General features: G+C 38.8%; 2 protein-coding genes across 2 annotated transcripts in view; both read left to right on the top strand.

Moving 5' to 3' along the window:
- rad18 (RAD18 E3 ubiquitin protein ligase) overlaps positions 1 to 25355 on the top strand; it is an 82991-nt gene that overhangs the window by 56898 nt on the left and 738 nt on the right. Inside the window, exon 13 of the transcript XR_006106682.1 lies at positions 13149 to 13256. The gene's annotated coding sequence lies outside the window, so the exon portion shown is untranslated. The remainder of the gene's footprint in view (positions 1 to 13148; positions 13257 to 25355) is intronic.
- oxtra (oxytocin receptor a) lies at positions 14841 to 24467 on the top strand. Its single transcript, XM_042504302.1, has 2 exons — positions 14841 to 16298; positions 24140 to 24467. The coding sequence occupies exons 1-2, from the start codon at positions 15371 to 15373 to the stop codon at positions 24391 to 24393; spliced, it is 1182 nt and encodes a 393-aa protein (XP_042360236.1). The 5' UTR covers positions 14841 to 15370; the 3' UTR covers positions 24394 to 24467.

The raw sequence follows: 25355 nt of genomic DNA, 5'->3' as shown, positions 1-25355 counted from the left end.
GGGGAAAATTTTTGATTAAGTCACAGGGGTCCTCGTGTAACAACATCAAAACTATATCAAAACATCCACTCATCCCTTTACAGACTGTCACACTACTCGTGCAGTATAATCCAAGTCTCAGAATGGGAACTTAACTAAAAGAAAAAAACGTCTACGCTCTCTTCAAACCAGACTCCATTGACAAAAACAATCATTTTTACCGAGCTGAACACTGGAGCTGTTAAATAATCAACCGCAGCATCGATCAGATAGTTTGTGTTATTGTGTGACTTTGGTGTTTGAAGGGTTAGTTCAGATTCAAATAAGTTTCACAATAACACAAACAAAATACCTATGGAGGCAGAGACCACTCCTGTGTTCAGCAAGGTGAAATTACTGTTGTTGTCAATGGAGTGTGGCTTTAAAGAGAGCATTGATCATTTTCACTTGAGCACACAGATGAACACACAACTGGATAAATGAGACTTGGAATATACTGCATGAGTTGTGTGCAAGTTTGTAAATTAATTCTTCAAAACAAAGTTTTTGTCACAAATACAGGGGGATTACCTGTTTTACAAAGGGTCATTTTAGGGGTTTAAGTATTATTTTAAAGCTGCAAAAATGTTTTTTCTTTGTTTTTTTTTTATTTTATCACCATGTGTATGAACAAAGTTGCTTGTTGTTAAGAACATTTTGAGAATGACCATCCAACTTTGCAGCTCCCCTCCGCTTCTTACATGTAAGCATCTTGTAGCTCATTGTTTTGGTTTATGACCCAAATTGTAGACAAACAAAGTTAGCGGCCAACCGCTGAACATAGCGGTGTATTTTGCAGCCCAACACCCAGATTTGTCTCCGAAGTTGATGGAGAACAATGAGAGCAATGTAGAGGACAGTTAGTGTTGAACTTTCATTCATCAGGTGACCAGAAACAGGACTTAAAATTAATGTAAATGCTGCTTGATAGCTGTGTAAATGAGCAATATATACTGATGTGTTTGTTATTTATTCTGTATAGGTCAATGAATGCTGCACTAATAGCTTTTAATAATTTACCTCTGAAACTCTTTTATCAAATGATTGTACTGTCACAGAGTCAGAGGGTTACAGCATAGGGTTTACATTGTTTTTGGCATACTGTTTTGATTATTTAAAAAAAAATCTATTTAATTATATGATTTTATATGGTCTATTTTTTTTGGAAAAACAGCACACAAGTCAGCAGACATAGAGTTTACAACAAAAATGGGCAACAAAGCCCACATCACATGTCTGTCATGAAAATTAAACATCACTCACAATCTTCAACATTAATGTGTTCTGCACAGGGGGATGTTTTTAGGATTATTTTTTTTTCTTAGTCTGCAGGCAGTGAGAGATATGTCCTGTACGGAAGACACCATTTTTTGCAAAACAATAGCTATTTGTGTGTGGGTGTTTGAGTTGTTTATACTTGACTCATTTCAGGAAATGACTCTTGAAATGAACAACTGTATGTGGATCTTCCTGCTGGCAGGTGTGTGTGTGCGTGTGTGTAGTGTGTGTAGTGCAGTAGCTTAAGAAGTGTGGCTCCAAATCAGAAATTGCCATGGGGCGAAATTTCCTTTTTGTTTCATCTGACCAATCTGTTTTCAACTGATATTATTTTAATGGTTTTATTACAGCCTAGTAATTTCAGGGCAAACTTGTGATATACAAATACATTCATGCAAGGCATGTAGCAGGTGCACAAAATGTTATGTTATTTGTACATTATTTGGTAGCAGATACATTGGAACTTTTAAGTTTCTCAACAACACTGAAGGTGTGGTAAGGTTTAGGCACAAAAACCTTTTGGTTATAACCAGGTAAAGATCATGTCTGGGCTGAAAATACCCATGTTTAGTGGTACAAAAGCAGCTGGAAAAGCAGGGACGGGTCACTGAAAAACACCCAGATTTAGTGGCACAAACACTGATTGAAATGCCCTGAAGGTTCGCCATAAAATGAGCAGTGTTGTTGTTTGTTGGGAAGTCTCAAAGAGTGGTCTGCAGCTTGGCAGCTGTATCGCCTTGGTGCCATGCCATCCACCATCCCCTCCAACTCCTAATAATCAGCCAAATCAGCCCATATACGACCTCACTTAAGAAATGCTTATATGCTGTGTACAAAAGTAATGCCTAATACCTATGATTTGGAGAAACATACAATGTCAACATGCAACTGGGTTGTTAGGTGACACTTTAAAAATTGGGTAGCAACAGCGTAATTCTTTCCAATATTCTAATGGTTTATCAGTACAGTAATTATTACCAATGCCTATCTTTGTAATCTAAAGCATTACCAAAAATCTTAGAGACATTGCAAACATATAGGCTAAAGTTAAACATTGGAAAATTATTATATAATTTTAAAAGCTTATATTGAAAAGAACAAAAAGGCTAACAGACTGCAGTTGACAGTTTATAAAGACGAGTTTGAAGATTCCCCACAGGGCAGTCAAATGGTATATAAATTACTATTTGCATGTATCATCAGGATATTGATTTGGTTGCTTTTAAGTTGTGTTTTATATTTACAGCTGTATTCATGTATTGATTTTGTAGTTTAAACTGTAGTAAAGAAAGCAAGAAGAGGTAGGTGTAACTTGTTATTTAAGATATGCAAGAGGTTGAACCTCCCAGATTGTCCATTGGTGGAGGAAGTAGCACAAACACAGCAATTTACTTAAAAATGCACAAGCACATTCACCAGACATGAGCGCGTCAGGTTTACTGATGGCTGCTCTCTAAGTGGTTTTTGAAATCACTGTGAGTTAGTGGCCAATGGCAGAATTAATCTGACATAAATTACATGTGAAATGAGAGTCACAGGCGAGCTGCTGGACAAATATTAGAGTCAGGGAGGCAGTTTTTTCAGGTGCTTGAAATAGTACTGTATGAAAAGCCCCAGAGCTCCCCCGGCAACACACACACACACACACACACACACTCACACTCACACTCACACACACACGCGGGATAACAAGCAGTCCAATGGCCAGCAGCTAACTGTTGCATTTGGAGGTAATGGTCTGAGAGAGCGAGAGAGGGGAGCTAGCGGTATTTCAAAGAGCTCTGATTATCCTCTCTCACGTACAGCTCTGTGTGTGTGTGTCTGCTTGTCTTGATAAAATTCAAAGTCCAATAAGCGAGTATCCCTTATCATTCTGTGTCTGAGGTAGAATGATTTTAACTTAAAAGACAACCGTTGGTCCATTTCTAAGGCTTTTTAATGTAGAAAAAAACAGATAATATCAAACCACTTTTTCAAGTCCTGCACACACACACACACACACACACACACACACACACACACACACAAATCAAGTAGCTATTGTTTTAGTCATATATTCATGTATGAAGTCCTTATCAGAGAAACAATTTTTTTTTGCTATTATACACAGCAGGGGAATTTTTATTAATTCAAATCCCAGTCTTGGTTGCACAAATACATGGCAGAGGCAGGATTTTAAAAGATTTAACAGAAATTCAACATAAATAAAACATGTAGACCAGGAGAGCAAATAAGTTTTTTTTTTTTCTGACCCACAGCCGTGCACCTGTCTCTCTCTTGTGCTTCCCCATTTCCCTCGTCCTCGTATGTCTTCCATGTCCCTGGTTTTCCTCTGTGTGTGTATGTGTGGGCGTGGGTGTGTGTTATCTCTTGTGTTCCTGTGCTACCTCTTCCTCCTTGGTCCAACTACACACCTGCTCTTCAGCCTCATTACTCCTTTACTCCCAGGGTTTTTCCCAGCCAATGAGCTCATGTCTAATCACCTCATTCTCCTCACCTGAATTTCTCCATCCATCTCTACACCTACCAGATGACCAGAATAAATGTTGGCATTGTATGTTTCTGCAAACCAAGAATATACTGCATTTTTTATGTAGCAGATTATGCTGTTCTCATGAAATGTTAGTGTGTTTTCCTATGAAAATGAATGTAGCCACATTTGTACATATGATCAGCCTGTAATTTGTGCATAACCCACATATTTCAGAGGGCTGAGATCATGTTATCAGTGCACCAATTGGAGTAAAGAAGGAAGCGGCTCCGTGCGGTCTGTGAGGAGGCAGGTTAGGGTGCTGGATGACTCACAAAACATTAAACTATCTCTCTGGAGACGGGAATTTGGAGTCGTGTAAACTTTGAGTTAACACTGTGTGAACCATATTTCTCCTCCTAAACCAAACCACAATAACTTCAATTGCCAAAACCTAACAACCATGCCTTTACAGTAACTTTATATTAAGGACCTAAAGCCATTCATGAGGCGCTAATTCATAGGATTTATGAAGTGCTGTATGATGATTCTATATACCTTCAATCATACATTCTTGAAAGGCTTCTTTTATAAAAAAAAAAAAAAAGGCAAAGCCAAACAAGGCTGTTAAGCAGAGAATGAAGGCTCTGTGAATGCAGCTTGTGATCAGGTTCTCACTGTGCCTTGCGAGATTAAACAAAAGAATCTTGAACATTTATCTAAATTTCAGAAATACAATTGCATTTATTTAACGTTGCGGAAATTAATGGCATGATGAGATAGGCCTACTGTTCATTTTATTTCATATATATATATATTTTTTTCCCACGGTGGGGACACCAAGGTTAGGAACCAGAGGTGTATAAACGCGTTGTTGCAATCCAGCTCCAACGTAACATGTAATGGTCAATAACGTTTTAATAAATGTAAGGCTCGTGTTTTACAGACACGGCTGTTACCTCAAACAATATGATGAGGTGATCCTCTCTGATCTCCTCCATCCAGAACTGACATAACAGCCGCGGATGGCTAGTTAGCTGTAAGCATCTGACAACGTGTCCACCATGTCTGTGCTTATTTATTTTGAAAGAACGGCCAATGGGGAAACAGCAACGCCACACTGTCAGTCACACTGGCCAATGCTGCAACTTCAGCAACTTCATCACTAAGTCACTCACTCACTCACAAAGTTTCCCGTTTACAGAGCTGGTCTCCATGCTGCGGTCAAGCCAAAAATCAGCTCAAGTCACAGCAATGTCTCGCTAATAAACAACCGATTTTTGATTTGTTGGTCTCAAACAATGGTCTGCATCTTAGTGAGCAGACCTGGGTGTCACACCATCCACTCTCCCCTCCATCCCAAAGTCTTATTCTTTGTCACTTTTAAAATGCTATATTACATATGAAACATACAAATTTAAGGTATCCATGGTTCCAATTCTTGCCGCAACTGGGTTGCCACCGACACTTCATCCCCTCGTCAGAATCGTTTGTATTTAAGTTCTGGTTTTCATTGCAATCTTTGATGGATCCTTGGTTTTGTTCTGTAATCATCAGTGTTGCTTTGACTGCACAAACCTTGAATATACAGTTATTTCTTTAAATTCCTGTTGCCTGCAGTCTCCTGCGTATTGTCCCACCTGCTCCATCCTTCATGAAACTCCTATTTTGTATTTTTTTTGGATGTGAATTAAATGCCTCTGCCCCAAACCAAACTTTAAAAATTCAAGATTTAGTGTTAATTATATCCTTTGCGGAATGTGTTCCAGTTGTCCAAAAAATAAGTGATTTTCTCCTCCACATTTTTCTCATAATTCAGATGGCTTTGACACAAAATGAGAGAGATTTGAAGATGTGTTGTTTAATTTGCTTAGATGGACTGATCACACAATATGTTCATACACTTAAGTGTGGATAGGAGCAACAGTGTCATAACAACTTACAGGGGAACATTGTGCTGTCTTCTAGTTAAATATTCAACCATCTGTTTCCACTTAATCTTATCCAGTGGAATTCAATAGAAGCAGCTTCACATCTGTATCCAGTACCTGTTTTGCTTAATTGATTTGTGAGGCACGCATGTTTACTGCTGGCATGGCAGGTGCATTTGTGAGGTCAGAATGTCTGAGTGAGTCTGACTTCTTCTTCTTGCTCCATAAACCACAGCAGAAACTCTAAATAATGTCACATTGAGGCTCTGATATATTGTTAATGTGTCCACTGCTCTCACAGTAATCTTCTTGGCTGTGATGCTTACTCCCCCATTTCAGCTATCCAGACAAACTGCTGCCTATTAACCAAATTCAGTCCTTATATTCTTCATTGGTTTCATGGTCACAATGGACCTGGTTGATTTCTGTTAAATGTTGTCTTTTACAATACTTTTTTTCTGCACTGGATTGATATTTCATATTGCTAATGTGAGGTTTTATTAGCATGTGATCTGATTATCCGAACATCTAATGCTTCATCAAATAATTGCAGAATAAGATGCAGAATGATCAAACAACAGCTTTAGCCTGACAGCCAAAGCATAATTGTAATTGTGTTTGGACGACAGTATTGACTTTGAATATTTATTAATTTACTATGGACTATGGGATAAGATTACTCTTGTCTTACTGCCTGAAACAAGATAAACATTAGTTTATGAGTCCTTCATATTTGTACATCGAAATACAAATATGATCAAACAAGACTAAACTTTAATTTCCACTGCCGGCAAGGCACAACTCAACTCGCTCAGAACTGTTCCTTTATGGCCTTAAATTTGCAAATGTTGTGGATATGCAAAATCTATACACTTGATTTTGATTTTTTTTTTTTATTTTTAATTGCCACCAGCAAAATCATGCTGTGGTCAAATGATGAAGTGTAAAGTTTCAAGAAAATGTCAGAGCAGTTTCAAACCAAACCAAACCAAAGTTAGTAGGATGAATTGTCTGGGAACCGTGAATGTTTACACAAAATTGCATCTCAATCCTTTGAGTAATTATTTAGACATTTCGGTCAGGACCAAACTGACCAACAGGCAAATCTACAAACCTAGAGCCACACTGCAAACATGGCAAAAAAAAAAAGCTTTTTGGGGGGCTTTAGACAACTCATCTCAGCAGTTGTGGTCAGCAAATGTGTCAAGTCACTACTGCATGTTAGAAATTAAACTCACACACTTTCTACCACAGTTACAGTAATCAGAACAGCATCTTGTGTCCATATTATGGGAAGGAGAGTATGATGGAGTGGATAAAGTGTCATTTATATTGAAGACAGCCCAGATTTATCACACCAATAAAAGTAACAGGAAGAGAATATAGTGTATTGGTCATAAAGAGTGATAAACCCAATGTCCTTGCTTTTATAAACTATGGTATTGTGAATGTGGAAAACCCAATTACATTTATTTGACATTGCCGCAGCTAGTAATGAAAAGTAATTCACAAGAACACATCTTCAATCCCATTCGACCTATCTTCCAATCCTTGCTCCTTTGTGTCATGTCTCATTTGCAGCCATTCGTTTATTATCAACTTCTTTCTCTTCAGCAAACAAGACAAATATGATTTATATGTTGGCACACTGGTTCACGCAATGAGTGCTCTGTCCCACAAACATAAAACAAGCGTTAGGAAATGGGTATTGTTGAGTTGTTTGCTTTTTGTTCATTCAAGATCCACTGCCACTTCCTGTAAAAGCCATTCAGAGCTGGCAAACCTGCATATAAACAACTTTTCCAGATGCACTACAGGAAGCCTTATCCTGTTATTGTTTTGGAATAAGATGTCTTAGATCTTGACATTTTTTAAAAAGCACAAAACAGAAACTCAGGAAGCTCCTGTAATGAAGCCGGGCATTCTCTCAGGAGTGAGGCCCACCTGAGGAACTCTGCAAGCAATATTGTCTGACACATTTGCAAGTTACAACTCCATGCTTGAGTGAGATATGTCTCGAGTTGGTGTGATGTATGACTTAATTTTGCTTGTTTACACTCACTTCAATCTTACAAGCCTCTGAAACATGTGGCTATAATTGCAGAAATCTCCAACGCTATGACTCACCTCAGTGCTTTAAGTGACGTTAGCCTGCAGAATATATCATGCACCCACTGAGCCAGGAGTGACAGCATCTCTCTGCACCCTGCTGTGTTGGTCTACTTTTTGCATGCGCCTCATGACACAAGATCACCTAGAGGAAAATGGTAGGCTGAGAACCTTGTGTACTGACTGATTACATAAGCAGCGGGAGCCAAAAGTATTAGTGTGCAGATCCTTTGTATCTTACTTCATCAGGAGCTTGGGCCTGAACCTCGCCTCTAATTAGATCTGTCAACTCAAAGCCCAATATCTGTGGGAATGGCACAGAGAACTGCTGAGCTACTGGAATCAGTATGAGAAGGGGGGTAGATGGGATAGTTATCCTGCACAGGTTTCCGTGGCTGCTGAAGAAATGAAAAACATTAATTTTTTTCCATAAGACTGGATGCGATCACTGCTGCAAAGTTATAAGTGTTTATAAGACATGTTTTGCCAGTGTTTAATATGTGTCTAATATCCACAACCATCCAAGAATTTGTAGTTTTTACAGGAGCTGTCCCACTGCCACATCAGCTTGATGGCTGGATAAGCAACAAACATCTATCCTCTCATCTGTGGTGCTGTTTATTGTATTGTATGGAAATATTTTCTCAGCTTAGTTGCACCTCTCCCTGCCTGTAATGTTCAGTTCAAAAAGTAAACAACAGTGCTAGTTAAGCTGTAGCTCTGAGTATGCCTTTTATTTCATTAGGGCCCGAGCACCTAGCGGTGCAAGGAAGCTCTTGGAAAGCAAGGAATTATTATTATTATTAGGGCCTGAGCACCTAGTGGTGTGGGGACCCACATGCCCAAAAACTCAGGAAACTTGGTACGCACGCCCTGCCTGACGACAAAAGTCAGATTTTGCTGGTTTCGGAAATGAGCATGGCAAAATGGCTCCACAGAACCCCCTAACGTGTAGCCCCAATGGTTAGGTAGTTTCACCTACAATTTTGAAACTTGGTACACTTATGTATCATGCCCAGATGCACAAAAAAGCTTCTTGGACCCACCCCCCAAACCAGTTTTGAATTTTGTGTTCCGTTTTGGAGATTTCGGGCCTCGTACTTTTGCGAACTTGTCCTACAGGAATAATCCAATTGACTTCAAATTTGTTTTGTCCATTCTCAACCCCTTGGAGATAAAAAGTGATCAAAGGTCTGCACAAAACTTTTACGGTTTTCCCTTGGCATGGCGTACAATTTTGATGTCTCGCCATAAAACAAGAAATTGTTGTAACTTTGGTGTACATTGTCTGATCTGCCCGAAACTCCATGGGTTTAAAGGGTCCTGCGTGAACATATCTGTATGACAAAAATCACTAGTCCTAATAGCGCCACCTACTGGCAACAGGAAGTAAATCTTAAGGGGCAATTATCATTGGATTTACATGATATTTACATGGTTTGGTCTACAAATGATGTACACCAAGGTGACGTGGAATTAATATCCCCTCCACTGCCACCTAATAGCCACTGTAGCCCCTTTTATCGGTGCTTGCAGCTTTAATTTTTATTGTGTCACAAACACAACATTTGTCAGTTATTATTGTTTTGGTGTGAGCTGTCAAGTGTTGGAAATACTGGGTGTATGACTTCTCCTCAGTATAATTGAACCAGATGACACCCTGCTTGTGGTGCAAAAAGTAACAAAAATAAATTTGGAAAACTCAAGAGCAATGTCTCCTCCCATAAATCATGAACCAGCTACTCAAGATTATTCACATAATTTGTTGTGTGCAGTTTCATGTAGGAAGTATTTTTTCACTACTGAACTACACCCACCAACTGTATCACCACTCTGCAGGAAGCGTGCATCTACTGCTAGCTCACCTAGCATCACAAAGTTAACTAACATTAAAGCTCAGCCGAGGAGAACGCCATTAATGTTCATATCTTGTGATGTCATGAGCACAAGCATCTCATCCATCCATGTTTCCTTCTGCACAGTGATGTGGTTAATGGGTGTAGTTTGGTAGAATTAAATTAGCCCCTACATTAAACTGCTCACAACAAGGTCTGTGGATTATCTCAAGTAACCGGGTCATGATTTCTGGAAGAAGATGTCGTTGTGGAGTTTTTCAAATGTATGTTTTTGGGGCTTTGAGTACCACCAACAACTGAGTGCTACCATTACATTCAAGAAGGCAGACATCTCAACACTCAGCAACTCACATCAAAACAATCTAGATTGATAAGTAGCACTACGGGTAAGAGAAAAATTTTTGATTTTTGCGTGAACTGTCCCTTTAAGATATAAGATGAGCTAATCCTTCATTGATCCCTAAAAGGGGAACTTCACATGTTATAGCAGCACAGAGACAAACTGAAAAGTTAGAAAACAGGTAAAGAACCACATGGATTAAATAAATGAATAATAAAATTAGTAATTAGAGAAGTGAAATGCTATGAAAAGCTATGTGAAATACTATACCCACATAAGTGAATAATGCAAATATTTCTTTTAAAAGAAGTCCAGTGTTTCAACTTCAGCAGACATGATGTGTGAACTCTATTTACTAGTTTAAGTATATGCAAAAACAAAAAGTACAACATGTACAATAATATAATAATATATAATAAGTATGTCAAGTTATATATTTGCAGTATATCACAAAGTACAATAATAATACAGCAGTTTGAAAATATAAAAGCACAAAAAAAAAAAATTAGTATTCATTATTAGTATTGTTACGGTATATATATAATATTACACAATGTACAATAAATAAGATAGATAATAACAATAATAACACCACTTCTAATAATAGAGTTTTGATTACATGATATCCACTCTAAGACCAGGAGGTTATGATCATCCACCCAGATTACTATCCTTCTGTTCCCTGGAGTCATCTTGAATTACAAAATTACATGTGTGCAGACCTCATTTACCATCTTCTCCCTCGTCACTTGACCTGGACCTGGCATTATATAAATCCCTTCTAATAATTTTTGAAGATTTTGTCCAGCAGCGTCATTAATATCAGGAAATTCTAGAGCATCATTTGTTCCATCTGCAATCTTTCTTTACTTTCTCTCTATTTCCATGACAGCGAATGCTCACCACAAGGAACCTGGACCTCTTCCAGCCTTGTCATCTTAATTTGCTCTCTTCATGGCAAGAAGACATCCTCTGCCATATACTCTTCTCTACTTTAGCATTCAAGTCTACTAAGCTGCCTCCACTGCAGCAACTTTCTATCCTTTTATTTGAGGCAACAGAAAACGTCAAGCCGGACGTCATGCTGTTAATTCACCTGAATTCACAATGCCTCACTTGAGCTCATATCCATCAACAGCACTTCAGTTGGGCTGTTGAACTTTTTTTTTTTGCTAACCCCATTATTGGATCTTCACACCCTTATCTGAAATTATACATTTGACCAGTTTCAGAAGCGGGATCTTTTTAAGGACATGGTCAGAGATACCAAAACTGAATGTTAACTCCTAATATCAGGCATTTTTAAGTTAATCACCAGGAATTTCTCTCTCAAAAGCATACAGATTTGTAAGGATAAAAAAAATGCAAATTGCGGTACCACATTAATCATTAAGTACCCATTTGTTTGTCAGAGATGACCCTGATGAAAGGGATACAAATACAAATTTCCAACCAGCTCTATATCATAATAATGTTGGTATGTGTAAATGAATTATGATAAACTTCCCTCCAACTCACTAGCACCCTGATCTCGCTGTTCATTTCATGAACCATTCAGCAGCCCTAGGGCTGTTGATCAAAGAGACTGTACCTCTGCATTTTTGCATGCCTGCCATCACGGACAGAAAGACCAAACACAGACCAAACTCCAATTAACCTGTCAAACTATGCAGCATTGATCAACTTTTAACAAGACTCTGTAACTGTATTGCCTGTTTCTCAACTTAAATGTCTTTAGAAACAAGCTTCAGTGTCCTGTTTGGCTGTAATACGAGAGTTTGTTAACAGGAAGGCAGCACCGTACTGTTACTGTATTGTAAAAACAGAGTCAGAAATGTGAGCAAACTCTATGAGAACGTTTGGTACTAGCCACCATAGAGATTCATGTTTCTAAAACAAGCACGTCTAATTGTGGCTAGGGTTAGGAAAAGATGTCCAGTGGGTCTGTCATGTAGTGAAGTGTGTGTGTCGTGTAGTGTAATCTAGTGGATAGTCTACAAGACTGCATCTAGACCCCTCCCATATAAATGGCCAAGCTGAATTGCATCACCCACCTGCGGGAGCATGTATTGGTCTGATGTGGCAAAGTGCATTCTGGTAGTTGTAAATATTCTACTTCTTGAGCAATTGCCAATTCCATGTAGTTTTCTCTGGTCAAATAGCACCACTTTTAAAAGTATTTAAATCTTTATACTGCAGAGACAGCCCAGTTTTATAAAAATACTTTTTTTTCCAGCAGTAAAATACTTCTTTCACAACATACCATGGCTGTAAACAATAGCGTATGTCTTGCCCCACATTTACACATCTTGCTATAGCTTTTTCATGGTGTGGATTGTTACAGTATGCGTTATTGATAATTCTGGACTTTATGACTTGATGGAGAACACCATTTCTTCCATGAAACGATGTAGCAGTATGCCGTGGATTGGGGGATACTTAGGGCTGCAAAGTAAACATAGTAGAGGTTGTGTGCTCCTGAACAGTTTTTGTCTGCTACATTTGGAGAAATCTTGAAATGGGACAGACCTTGCCAACTTGTTATGACATATTTAGTCTAGAAATGCAGACTTTGAAAATCTAGCACCTGAAAGAGGACATAGCTTACTTAACAATAACCTCATCTTGCACGTTGTGTACATCTCTCATCACACACTCACTGCACACTTACTTAAGGAGTCCAAACTCCTGACACTAAGACAACTTCAGTCTTACCATGTAATCAAATGGTCCCAGTGAACCCTCTCTGGCAAAACCCCAATAAAGCCATGCAGCACTGACTGGCTCTTTTCTTATTCACGCACATAAATCCATGGAAAACACATTGCTTTATTCCACATCTATGACGTCCATGAAATGGCGAGCACTCATCAGTCCACTAATAACTTTCTGCTGAGCTGCAGCAATATTCTAAACATACAAAACTTTACAATTTTCACTGCTGGCTTTGTTTTGTTAGGAGAATTGTATTTGTTTTTTGATTTTAAATGTTGTTTATATTCAGTTTCATTCCTCGCATACTGTCTCATTTGTAGCTCAACCAAAAACATTAGTGAGGTCATTAATTGTTTTCATTCCAAATTGATCAGTCACAGTGTTAGATTTAATGCATCATTATTCTTTTTCCTTGTCCTTTTCATTTCCAGTCAGCTCTAAATCATCTTCGGTCTTCATGTTACTGCTTTGAAATTCCTGTGGATGTGCCATTTTCCAAAACCCAAAGCCACAAAAGGGGGAACAAGACTCTGATGAAGGTAGGACCAGAGGCTTTTTCCCGCAGGGTTTGCTACAGTGTGTTACTGGAAATTTAAAGAGCCACACAGTATCAAACAAACCTCACTTTTCAGTACCTCTGACTGTTTGCACTGGTGTAACTGTGTCAATTAATCATATATTCTGACATTTTTCTAAATTTTCAAATGTGTGTTAAGTAAGTTAGTTTTTAGCCTCAGTAATTATTAATGGTCATGATCTATAAAGTGATTGGTTTCACATATTTTATGCTGCATATTATTCCTGCACCACAGGGCATCAAAACACAATTTAGGCAGCAGAATGCCAGAAAATTGGTATTTTAAATAGAAATTAAAATCCTCCTTCTGTACTTCATTCATTTACTAAGGAATTTATGCATCATGCTCTCAGTATTCATGCTTATTTTTGTTTTCATGCTGTTAAAATTCTTGAGCAATGATTTTTAAGAAGTAAATCACCATTATCATTTTAGTACCTACATTCCAAAGAAACACTTCTCTTGACAACGGAAGAAATGTGTGTTGAGAGAAACCACTGGAATGTAGCACATGGACATTAACATGGGTGTCGCAAAAACACTTCCAGTGAAATGTGGGGTTTTTTACATGCTGCCTGATGTCCATCAATACAATACAGTATATAGATAGAATAATAATATTAAGATTTTATGTGACAACAAGCTCATCCTTACATTGTGTTTTTGAGTTTTCATGTCAACCACTGAAGTTGTTCTACATGTTTGGCACACAAAAGGAGTTTCACTTCAGCAATCTCACCACTAAATCCTACACAATGGACCTACACTTCTACATACATTCTCCCAAGTACTGTACAGTACTTGGGAGAATGTACTTTTTTAGAGATACTTATACTTTCCTTGAGTATTTTAATCTCATGCTACATTTACCCCTAATCTGTTACATTTACTGTACCTTTTAATTTGCTTGATTTACTGAACAGCTTTATTTACCAGATACTTTGCTGTTTAATTATTACAGAACCAATTAATAAATTACGTTATGATATATTAAGCTTCCCAGTAATTAACATAAGCCCCACTTGTACCAGCTGCAAAATCAAAATTAATGAACACTTAAATTTTTAATTCTTATTTGCCTCTCTGTGGTTTGGGAGGTTATGAAAAAAAAAAAAAACGTTTTTAAATAACAGTTTATTTTATTAACCTCTAGTTCAAACCAAACTGAGGTTGAGCCTCTAAATGTTTGGTCACATTTGCTCACATTATGAAAATATTGTATATTGACATACTTGCTCTCTCATCACATGCTTCACTCCTCGAAACCAGGACATCGTTCTCACTCATACAGTATCTGACAACAAAAATCTTTACTTGGTAGACAAATGAGGTCCCTGGTTCAGAGCAGATCTGTGGGTTCATACTCTGAAGAGAGTTGCAGCTTTTAGCTGCAGGGAGGGAGCTGATGAATGACTCACATCGCTACCTTGTGGCGGTGAAGGGTAACACTATTTACTGTTATCGCTGTACCGGGGACAGATATAACAGAGGCTTCAGTGCCGTAGTGCTGGTCATTCCTATTCTTACCAAAGAAGATGATGGGGCTTTCAGTTTCCGCTGCATTTTTTTCTCGTAAAATTATAACTTCTAGAGTTTAATTTCATTTTTAAAGCAAATATATACAGTATATATTATATATTTTTTCGACTATAAGCCTGCTATGCTTTGGACTGCTTCTACTCAGATAAGATTTTGTTTTTTGGAGAATTACCTGTGAACTGTGAGGTGTTCCACCCACCTATTTTAAACCCTAGCTGTGCTGTTTTGTAGCTCCACATTGTAGATTTCTGCACCTTAAGTTTACTTTTATGATGCCACGTTTTTTTTTATCAGAAATTTAATTTATAAGTGGAAATATTTCAGGCGTCTTCAGTTTTTAGGGAGGATGGGTGAGTTGAGCCAACCCTTGTTTATCACTTGAGATACATGTTTTGAGCCTCATACCTCACCGTTTGTCTTGACACCTGTGAGGAGCACGCGAGGAAGACTTTGTCACTGAAGACCCTTAAAGTGACTGTTCCAGTCATTGCATGACTGCACAACCCTGACGCATCTGCAGAGGACAAGACTGCGGCAATGGAGAGAATTTCAAATGAAAGTGACTTATGGCAATTTAACGAAACCTGGCGGAACTCAAGTCTCGTTAACGGGACCGGTTGGCTGAATCAGACGAACCCTCTGAAGAGGAATGAGGAGGTGGCGAAGGTGGAAGTGACTGTGCTCGCCCTGGTGCTGTTTCTGGCGCTGGCGGGGAACCTGTGCGTCCTGCTGGCCATCCACACCACCAAACACAGCCAGTCCCGCATGTACTACTTCATGAAACACCTGAGCATCGCAGATCTAGTTGTGGCGATATTTCAAGTTCTCCCACAACTTATCTGGGACATCACGTTTCGGTTTTATGGACCGGATATTTTGTGTAGGTTAGTGAAATACCTACAGGTCGTTGGGATGTTCGCTTCCACTTACATGTTAGTTTTGATGTCCGTAGACAGGTGTTTGGCAATTTGTCAGCCTCTTCGTTCTTTGCACAGGAGAAAAGACCGTTTCTATGTGATCTTCTCCTGGGTGCTGAGTCTGCTCTTCAGTATCCCACAGATGTTCATTTTCTCCCTGATCGAGGTCGGCTCAGCCGGATCAGGAGTGTATGACTGCTGGGGTGACTTTGTGAAGCCCTGGGGTGCCAAAGCTTACATCACATGGATCAGCCTCACCATTTACATTATTCCGGTGGCGATATTGAGTATTTGCTACGGACTGATAAGCTTCAAAATATGGCAAAACTTCAAACTGAAAACCAGGCGGGAGCAGTGTATAAGCCTGACACCAAAAGCCTCCAAATGCAACACGCTGGCCCGCGTGAGTAGCGTGAAGCTCATCTCCAAGGCAAAGATAACTACAGTGAAAATGACTTTTGTGATCGTCTTGGCTTATATCGTCTGTTGGACTCCGTTTTTCTCCGTTCAGATGTGGTCTGCGTGGGATCCAGCAGCGCCCCGTGAAGGTAGGATCATTTTAAAGTTTGATTTCATTCCGAGTGCGCGCAATGCCGCTCCAAGTCCGATGTACTCATGTCATTACGCACTAGAATATTTTGAAACACTTACATACCAGCTATCTTTTTTCATTAGTTTTTTCCCTGTACTGAACCGTAGAAATGCATGTAGACTTGTAACCGTCGCAGCCGTCTTGCTGCATCGGTGCTCTTTTACGCACCGGGGTGCCAGCGCCTAGTAGCAGCTAGACGAAACTCAGATGACAAAAACATCATTTTGAGATGTGTTTACTCGTCTTTACTATGCTGGGGTAATAAAGCTGTCTCAATGAGAGCAGAGGTCTGCTGTTTTAGTGTCAGTCTAAATAACGCAGCCAGGGTTCGGATGACAGAGTTAAGTGCAGGAGATCTGACCGGACGACACATCATAAACTAATAAGAAATGTTGGTCTAATTTGTAAATAGTCTGCTAAAACATAATGCTTTGATTTGAATACAAAGCCATGTATGTGACATTCGTATGTTTGTGACATTCAGCAGTTTTAAGAAAGAACATCCCTGCAATACACACATTTCTTAATACACAGTCACAGTCTCCTCACTACCAAGATTTAAAACGCACGATTACAACATGTCATCTCCAAATTGACTGCTCTTACAAGAGACAACTAGTTAATCTTGTTAATCTAATGCATTCTGATGCTGTTAATGTTTTGTTTTCACCAAAAATGCAGAGCAAGAAAACCCACCTATGTTTTCTTTTTAACACGTCAGATTGTTTATATCAGTACACTTGTTGCATGGTAAGTAAAAATGTATTAGGCTCTTTAAAGTGCAAGATCTGTGCACAGAATATTCAGTGTGCTGTGACCCTCCTCACAGCTGCAGACACCGACTGACGGTTAATCATTAATCAAATTAGCGTGCGCCACCACGCGCCAAGCAGCTTTTATTTGTGCCCGTGGGGCATGTTGGAGTGCGTCGTTGACATTTAGCAACAGCGCGTTGGACATTAAGCTGCCTTCTACTGTATGTGTCCCCTATATTCATCGATCCGCTGGGCAATGGCCACACCCATAAACCAACAGATGATCTGATACTCCACAGTGTGTTTGCACTGTGATTGTACCCCTTCCACTATTTCATTACATTTAGATAAAGCTAAGTAAAAGCAGAAATAGCCCTTTGAAAAAGCTGTGTTTGATATGAATGTGTCTGTGATTTAAGGACATTTTTGTACTGGAAAATGAAGAGCAAATCTAATAAAGCTATTACTTTGAAGACCTTACACAATAAAATGACTACATCTCCTCAAACACAATACACAACTTGTTTTCCAAGCAGTGCCCATCCCTTATAGCTATACTGTTGTGGCATTTCCTCTGATAAAAAGTGAAAAGAGAAACATTTTTTGCAAACACAGACTAAAATAATACAACCATACACATGCTAAAAATAAGACAATAATGTCAGGAAGTTTCTTGATGAGTGGAGAGTAAACACACTACAAGTGTTTCAAGCCTTGGTTCTTTTGTTTCCCTGTTTGTGTACCAGGTTCCAGCTGACTGGTTTTGTGTGGCTGTCATTCTCCTCAAGCTGCCTGGTTCACACCAACTATTTACATTTTGGAGCTAAAAAGTTGCATAATTTACTTAGCAGTCATCCAGTTCTTCAACACTGAGGAGGTATATAGCTATAACTGGTTCTAGTGCTGCACCTTACAATGATATTCAAAGTTAAAGTCACTGGAAAAAGAGCAGCAAAAGTGCTTGAGTCCCTGAATGGAAAAGAAAGTGATTAATTCATTTTCTGTTGCAGAGCCTGACTCAGTGCAGGGAGGATCTCTGATGGCTGTCCTCCACGTGATCAGTGCTGAGAAAGGCTAGAATTGGCTGTGACACGTGTCAATGTTTGTGTACAAAAGATAGGCTGGAGTGTCACCTGTGTGTGCAGATAAAATGTCCATTAGAGTCATACTCAGCAAGCGGGCCCAGACCGCACAGCTTAGGAGGGACAGCCGTTATTACTCTGTGTTTAAAACATTCATTAAGTAAATTAACTAGTTAAAGAAAACATGAGGATATGGTATATAATATAGTAAATTATATGCATAACTATGTTTTCGTTATCACCTGAGAATAACAAGGCCTGGTTGTGTTTTTCTTACCTCAGAATGAGCTGTTAATATCCACAAATGGAGCGGGTCCTCTTCCACAGAGTCCGCCATATTGTTTCTTGATGTTTGATGTTTCTTGACCATTCACATTTTCATGTCGGACACTGTTGTTCCTTTAAGGCTGTGACACACCAAGCGCACATCCGAGCTGCGACGAAAGTCCTCTGCTGTGTCGCTTTCACAACGCCATGTCTTGGCTAAAGTGTTGCACAGGAACGCACCAAATCAACAGCCAACAAGCACGTTTGTTCTGCGTCTGCATGAGAGGAGATACCCCTCCATACCAGCAGACAGCGGTCATCTGTTGTAGTCACTGAAAACAGGAAACCGGAAGACCGCCATGACAATAGTTAGCCAGTTAGCACATTAACGACACAACCTAGTGTTGAAAGAACAAAGCATATTTACCAAATGCCCGTGAACAACAATACAACCTATCAGGAAATGTTTTTGTTAAGAGTTCAGTGGTTGAAGAAAAACAATCGTACCTGATCTAACAAGTGTGTTTCGACCTCCCTTAACTTTAGCTGTTTGCCATTAAGGGCCAACGGTGCAGGATACAGTGCGACGAGGGCTGCAGGCGCATGCTGTTGGCCTAACGTAGGTGGATGGCCGACTGTCGGCTTGGTGTGTCATGACCTTTAGACACTTGGTACATGGGAGAAGTTGTGTAACCTCACCACTAGATGCCACTGAAAAGGCTGTTCTCATGCACTGTTGGTATGTGTACCTAAAAAAAGTAAACCACCACAATTAATATAAAACTCACATAATGATGAGCCAGTAATGTGTTTGTATAACCCTCATAATCAGGAAGGCGGTGATCATGTCACCAATACACTGATGAGAATAAAAATGGTTGTAGTATAAAGAGCATAAGTCCATATAAGACGGCATGTTTAGTTGGAGAAGAGGTTATAAAACACAAGACTATTGTCCAGGAGACCGTGTGAAAAAAGGTCAACTTTGAGTTTAAGGCTATGTCATCACCACATTTCTTTTTCGTAAATGTAACTTCTACTTGTATACAATGTGTCAAGGCCATTTCTGGTGTGCTTATTCGTTAGATATCATACAAACCCTTGTCTGTGGCAACATTGCACTAAATTCTACACACTGGACCTGTAATGTAGTCAGTTTGGAAGAGAAACCAGGTTGTAATAATGTGTGTTGAATATTAGTTGAGGGACGAGCGAAACAGGGTCTGTACCTTTAAAACAGAAAGATCAGCCAGTGAGGAGCTGCGGATTTCAAATAAAGATTCTGATATTACATGCGGCATTCCCTATAATCACCTTTTGTATTCTACTCTGGAATAGATAAACTAGTTACATGAAATGTGTGAGACACAAAATATTATTACAGGATAATTTGCAGAAAGAAGTCTTTTCTTTCAGCATGTTTTAAGTGATTGGCACCATTATGGGAAAATTAGTACTGTGGTTTCCTATGAGATTCACCTTACTAAGACATCTTTTCAATCAATGTACATAATCAATCAAGCTGACGTTTTAACATAAGTGGAGGCTTACTACTTAAAGGTCACTGTCTTTCTTTCAAAAGCCACTCGTAGCAGAAACATTATGTACAAGCAGCTGTTGAGTAAACAAACATGATGCATAATTTGAGTAAGTTCATAGTTTGACATTTTGAAAATATGCGTATTTGCTTTCTTTTCAAGCGTTAGATGAAAAGTCTGCTGTCTTTGTTTCTTCCGCTATAGTAACCTGACCAAGAAATGGTCCAGTCACATAGCTCCACATTAAATGGTGAATTAACATTATTACACTACAATTTTTGATGAAACAAACAATATTTGTGTTAAGTAGTGAGCTTTAGCTGGTTTTGTTACCTTTGGAGGAAGCCAGGCTAGCTGTTTCTAGTCTTAAAGGAATGTTTGACCCCAAAACAATAATTTTTATGTCAGTTACTCAGCCTGTGTTATGTTGAATTTAGAAAGATTTTTTTTTTTTTTGTTGGTGCATCTCTCTGCTACAAACAAAGAATCCAAAACAGGCAAGCATTCTTGATGAATTGAAGTCATAGGAGTTCACTTTAAACAGAAATAACATATCAAAACATCTGCATGCAACTTATAGCCCAAGTCTCATTTATGCAGTCGTATGCTCATTGCCTCCCCAACACAAGTATTTTTTGCCAAATCCTTGCTATTTTAAATGCCTCTGCATAAACAGCACAGACAAACTACTCGTCCCTGGGTGAGACTGTTTATATGCAAGTGTTTTAAATAGCATTGTTTTAGTGAAATGCATGTGTTTGGGAGGTACTGATCATTCAACTGGTTATAAAAGACTTGATTTTTAATGCACAAGTTGGGTAAGAGTTTGTAAACAAATATTTTGATATAGTTTTGCTGTTGTTGAATGTGGACCCCAATGACTTCATTTTATTATGAATGTTCACCTCTTTGGATTCCTCGTTCACTGTGGCGGCACGCAAGAAAAACAAAGTTTTCTTCCTGAATTTAACACAACTCAGGGTGCGTAACTGACACACAAAAAACAACTGGTGGGGTGATGTATTTCTTTAATGCTAAGCTAACTGATTGCTTGCTGCAACATCATTTCATACAGATGTGAGAGTGGTATCAATCTTAATATTTAACTCTCATCAAGAAAGCAAATAAGTACATTTTCCCAAAATGCTGAACTACCCCTTTAGCCAAAATTGAAGCGGTGGTGTAGCACACACACTGTATGAAATCTTAACCCCTAGGTACAATGTTGACATCAAGACAATCAGTGTATTTTTTTTAGATGCATGAACAAAGAGCTAAATTGCCTCATCCCTCGAAGTTCAGCCGAAAAAGTTGATATAATGTGACTCCCATTTGGCTAATCACTAACTTTAAGAAATGAAAGTGTCCCATACTTTTAAGCTTTGTAACATCAGTGACATTGAACAGCCATACAGGTTTCATTATGTAGAGTACAAAAACATCTGAAGGTGAAACCTTGACTTAGACGCTAACGCAGGCTCCCCAAAAAACTGGGAACACAAGCTTTCCCCCTGCTGAGCCTGCTGCCCCCAGACGCTGACTCACACTCTGGGTGCTATTGATTGGTGTTAAGTGCTGATCGACACAAGTGTTACTTTTTTTTTGTAAAGGTCAGTGCCTATATAGTGTCTTTACAAGCTGTGAGAAAAGCAAGACAGTGTCAAAGACCACTCAAAGCAATTTTACTCATAAATACCACTTATTGTTAAAATGAAAAGGAGATTACTACAATGCATGTTAACCTCCAGGGAGCCCGAATCAGCACTAAGTGTTCTCATTAATGACTTGCTGAGGAGTCTTTTGGGGCTGCCCAATATCAACACTGACAGAAAGACAGATGCACCACCTGGGGGATGAGCATTCTGCCTTTTCTTTTGCTGTGTGATTCATCTTTCTCTTGTAAAATACATCATGAGCTAATTCTGTGAAGACTTTTTCCTGATAGTTCACCCTATTATTTAAATTAGATCCAGGCTCTGCTCTCATCCCCCCTGATAAGAATGCATGATAACCACCAGTTGGTCTTTTGCACTGTCTCCAATGAAGCATATCTCTCCATCCATGTCAGCGGCTTTTTAGTCTGTGTTAGAGCAGGGCGATGCATAATCAGAGGGTAAATTTACACTTTTTTGTGTGCCTTTTTATAGAACATTTTTCTTGCTCAGGTTAAAATATAGTTACTAAATTTTTCTGACATTTCCATTTATAAAGATAGCAACGCAGCCCAAAAGTAGATTATAATACCGTTGACACCATAGCAGAAGGCTAATTGAATGATCTACACTTAGTTAAACTCATGTTTTAGTCTCATAAATCAAATCCTCAACGTCTGATAAGCAATTAATATGAAATTAATCATGTGTGTGACTTCCATGCCCTTACAGAGATCATTTATGCTGAACAATTTTGTTGGAGCTCAGGAAGTGTCATTAAAGACAACATGAGAATAGCAGCAGCACCAAATGATTAGCAATCAGTAGGAAGAGGTTAAATATGGATGCAAAGCTATTACATGAATCTGAACCTCGTTTGCCAAATGTCAGTTGGATGGTGGAGTTGATGTAGCGTAAATGTCATCCACTGCGCCATTGCAGGTTACTTCCAGTGATGTATTACCACAGTGTTGTGCGAGGAGGAACATTTGCGCTGTCTCTCCCATTCTAATCTTGAAAGTGTTTTTGCAGGAATTTGCTCAGTTCCTTGTTTGAACAGGTCATCAATTATGTATTTTATAATTAGAAATAAATAGTGAGAAATAATAATAAGTTTATTTCTCACTCTTGGGCTACAAGTGTTTGAAACTCTTTCCATCCTCAGTCCCTGATTTCAAAGTCTAAGAATCCCTTCAGTTACAATTACACAGTTATAACTGCGTTTTTGTATCTTATATAATGGAACTGGTTCTTTATTGGCAGAAAACTACAAATGGGTGAAAACAAACAAGATTAGAACTACTCTGTGAGGCTGTGGGCTACTAACTGAATGTTAGCAAGCTGACCTAATGTCAACATGCTGTTACACTCACAATGATAGTGATAACATGCTGATATTTAGCACATGACATTAAACATGTTAACCATCTTACTTTAGCGTAGTGGTATGCTAACTTATCAAAATTGTTACAATTCATCCTAACTCACTATTGTATAAATTATTACTTAAACATTATAAAAAATATTTTCATGAGTTTAAACTTAAAACTACTTAAATATTTTAATATTTGAAAGAAAAAATATTTTAAGGGGATTGGTTGGTATATTTTTGCCACATGGTAACAATGTGCAATCATGGAAAGACAGATCACTTCCATATTCGTATATAGTTGCCATACAGAAACAAATAGCTTTTCCCATTTTACAAAAAAAATGTATTGTATTGTAACTGGCTTTAAAGATGAATATTTAAAGTTATTTACACCAGAGAGTATTTTTAAAGAAATCTTTAAAGACTTTTAACTACATTTTGAGCAATTAGTCGACTTTGGGAGCCCTCATATCATCAGTGTCACGTGTCCATGGTAAAAAAAGAAGGAATAACAGGATTTCCTGGTCATAATGTAGAAGCCCTCCACTTTCACAACTTAACAGTCAAACATGGCTTTACTGCCTTTTAGTAAAACTGAGTTTAAGTGTTTGATGCTATATGCAATAATTTCAAAGCAATCCACTTAATGATTGTTGGGACATTTCAATCAAACCCACAAATATTAACCTTGTGGTGATGCCAGATGAAAAGTCAGTTGATTGCCAAAGTTATTAAGATTCATGCTGTGGGGACCATGCATATCCTTCTAAAGTCCAGTGCTCTTCATCTCCAAGTTTGAGATATTGCAGTCTGGACCGTAGTCGTAGACCGTCTGATTGACTAACACTGCCATCCCTACAACCACGATATCACGAGCATGGATAAAATGTTTGAATATAGATAAAGTTCTATATCATCACAGGTAGGAAAAACTGTGTGCACCATTCATAAATCATGTAAATAGTCCTGCACATGAAAAGAATGACGGTAGATAACTTAACGTAACTTTCAGCTAGGCAGTCACACCTTTTTTTATTTGAATCCAAACTCTGAAAGAGAAAGGAAGTTGCTGATTCATTTTTATTGTCATGGCAGAGTAACATTCCTCTCTCTCTCTCTCATTTCCTGCAGCCATGCCCTTCATCATCTCCATGCTGCTGGCCAGCCTCAACAGCTGCTGCAACCCCTGGATCTACATGTGCTTCGCCGGGCATCTGTTCCAGGATCTTAGGCAGAACTTTCTGTGCTGTTCCACTCGCTACCTCAAATCATCCCAGTGCCACTGTGAGCGTGACTTTGACTCCAGTCACAAGAGCAACTCCTCAACCTTTGCCATTAAGAGTACTAGCAGCCAGCGGAGCATCACACAGACTTCCACCACATAAGCACCCACACTTACTTCCCTTCTCAAGCTGCCCACCCTGCCTTTCACCACATGCCATTGTCCATAAAATATCCAGCAGTTCAACTCCTTTGGATACCTCTCACCCTGAGGCTTGCATGTTCAAGCCCTAGAAGAAAAAAACAGCAGTCTTGATTTTTTTATTTACAGTACTTCACAGTGTAAAGTCGAGATTAAATTGTAAAATAGAGAAATGTACAAAATATTATCAAGGGTGCGATATTTCGTTCATAAAGAGGTATTATTCTTGTGTGACATGTACAGTATATATTGGCATAATTGCAGTGCATAGAAATAAAAAGAGAAGAATTTTTAAGCACTGTTACCTTGGCAAACCATATGATTGATTCAGTTGTTGTCACCAGCAAAGCTTGTGGATCCTGTTTGTCTGTGTTCTGATGAAGTTGCTCACCTGTTATAAATATTGTGAGCAAATTTGTTCACTTTGTTACATTTGCAATGGATTGCATACATGTAAACTGTTACTTGATTTATCGTAAGATGTGAGATGTAAAGGCTGTCACTGGTAAAGATTTTAAAAATAAAGAACGAAAGCAGCACAAACTCTCTGATGACTATTATTTACACCTAGCTGATGCTCATTAGAGCTCCTGTTGCCTCCCGAAATTCTTGGCAAGGTTGTTGGAAATGTACCAGAGGGTTGTTTGTTGACACTGAATCAACAACGTCACTGAGTTCCTGCAGATTTTGGCAGCACATTGAAACTTTTAACTTCCTGTTCAAGTTCAAGATCTGCTCAGTGCCAAACTGGGTTGATCTGGAGACTGCTGGTGTGAACCGCAGTATGTGACAAAAAAGGTTAACTGTGGCGATAAATTCCCTCCAGAGTTCTTTGTTGCAAAGCTCATTCAGTCTTAGGCTGTTGTGTTTGTATTCAATCTGAACGTTTCAGGTGATTTAGCCATCTAGGATAGGAACCTTTGT

This window comes from Plectropomus leopardus, chromosome 2 (assembly GCF_008729295.1).
Source record: "Plectropomus leopardus isolate mb chromosome 2, YSFRI_Pleo_2.0, whole genome shotgun sequence".
Lineage (NCBI taxonomy): Eukaryota > Metazoa > Chordata > Actinopteri > Perciformes > Serranidae > Plectropomus > Plectropomus leopardus.
Note: the sequence above shows the minus strand (reverse complement) of the source record. Positions and strands in the feature narration are given on the sequence as shown.